The sequence below is a fragment of the Sinocyclocheilus anshuiensis genome, unplaced genomic scaffold (genome assembly GCF_001515605.1).
Source record: "Sinocyclocheilus anshuiensis isolate Anshui unplaced genomic scaffold, SAMN03320099.WGS_v1.1 scaffold785, whole genome shotgun sequence".
Taxonomy (NCBI): Eukaryota; Metazoa; Chordata; class Actinopteri; order Cypriniformes; family Cyprinidae; genus Sinocyclocheilus; species Sinocyclocheilus anshuiensis.
The window spans coordinates 431,771-433,418 of NW_015536502.1; the positions used below are offsets into that span (position 1 = coordinate 431,771).

At 38.6% G+C, this 1,648-nt stretch overlaps 1 protein-coding gene across 1 annotated transcript in view; it reads right to left on the reverse strand.

Moving 5' to 3' along the window:
- Positions 1-1,648, reverse strand: part of LOC107690109 (guanylate-binding protein 1) — a 12,412-nt gene that overhangs the window by 4,243 nt on the left and 6,521 nt on the right. The window contains 5 exon segments of the mRNA XM_074187008.1: positions 229-377; positions 481-726; positions 855-1,054; positions 1,146-1,255; positions 1,332-1,459. Coding sequence (XP_074043109.1) covers positions 229-377; positions 481-726; positions 855-1,054; positions 1,146-1,255; positions 1,332-1,459 — 833 coding nt within the window.

Here is a 1,648-nt window from a genome sequence, read left to right on the forward strand (position 1 = left end):
GATCTGTGTATATATATATATATATATATATATATATATATATACATGTGTGTGTGTGTATGTATAATTTAATTTATTGTTATATTAATCAAATAATTTCAAGTTGCTTCCAAAATACACTTCTTTTAACTAAAAACCCCACTAAAGCCAAGTTAAAGCAACTTTAGATAAGTAAAGCAGTCTGATGAGTAACTGCGTTGAGTGAATATATAAGATATTGTGTCATACCTTTTCCATCCCAATCTGATATGCTTTGAAAGCTTCTTGAACAGCTGTCTGGTTCTCTAGATTTGCAAGAGCAACAACTGCATTGTCCAGACAGGGCACCTTACCACTGTTGATTGTGTCAACATAAATCTCAACCAGATGTCCGAGCACTGACAACACACACAAACACATAAACAGATTTACCTTTCAATTAGAAAACCTTATGGGTCTGAACACTGAATTTTCTTAATATTAAACTGGTAAAACACTCACATTTGCCAGTAACTCTGTGTCCTCCTTTCACTGTTTTCACGACACTATTGTGAAAGATGTGGTCACAGAAACGACCCGTGACCTCCAGAAAATCGGGTACAAGGTCCCGTTCCTGCAAGCTTTCTAAACGTGTCATGTTTTCAGGTGAGGCTGGAGAAGGGAACACGAAACACTTCCTGGGGGATGGGAAATAGTTTCGGATGCATTGACGAGGCAGGTTGTAGTCGCTGACTTTCTTGCTCACACCTTTTTTTGGAGAAAATAGCACATTTTTACCAAAATGCACTAAGAAATATTTTATTTTGTCAGTATTCAGTCACTGTTTATTTACATATACTTCAAATTCTAGCAATGTTTATGTCTCTCTTAAATACCTTTCTTGAGCTGGAGGGCAAATTCAAGGTACTCGTCCTCAGTCACTCTCTTTCCTTCAATTACCAATTCCAAGGTGAAATCTCTCACAACCCAGGTGAATGATGGGAAAAACTGCACAAACTTAGAATCCTCTTCTTCCTCCTCATCTGCTACTTCTGTTGATCTGATTTTAATATTCTCAGTGAGCTCAGCAACATAGCTGCAGCACATTAAGAAATAACAGCATCTTGTAAAGTGTACGTTTGTAGATGTGAAAGAGGAAGTGGGCAATGTGGCAGGTTAAAGGATACTGCAGCTTTTCTAATGCAGTGTTATCGATGGTGCCGCGGCTGTTTTACACCAATGTGCTGCTGAGCAGAACAGCCAGACAGAAGATCCAGCCGTCATTCTTAGAGTCTCCCTGAAACACAGAGTGTCTTCAGTTCAATTCATCCACAACATATATCAACATATATCAGCTTTAATCTTGTCCTCACTTTGGCCACGTCACCAAGTCCCTCTGTGTCCAGCAGCACCAGAGTGTGTCCTTCTTTATTAGGGTGAGGGACACACCACATCCAGATGCCTTTGGTCTTCGACTCAATAGTATTGCCGAGAGCAAAGCCTGAGACAACCATGTTTTTATTATTATAATTAGCATGTAGCTAATATGTACACATTCAGCTGGTATGTCTAGATGGCAGTGGTGGACGAAGTACACAAATCAAGTAAAAGTACAGATACATTTAATAAAATATTACTCCAGTAAAAGTACTCCTTTTTCAATTTTACTCGAGTGAAAGTACAAAAGTAC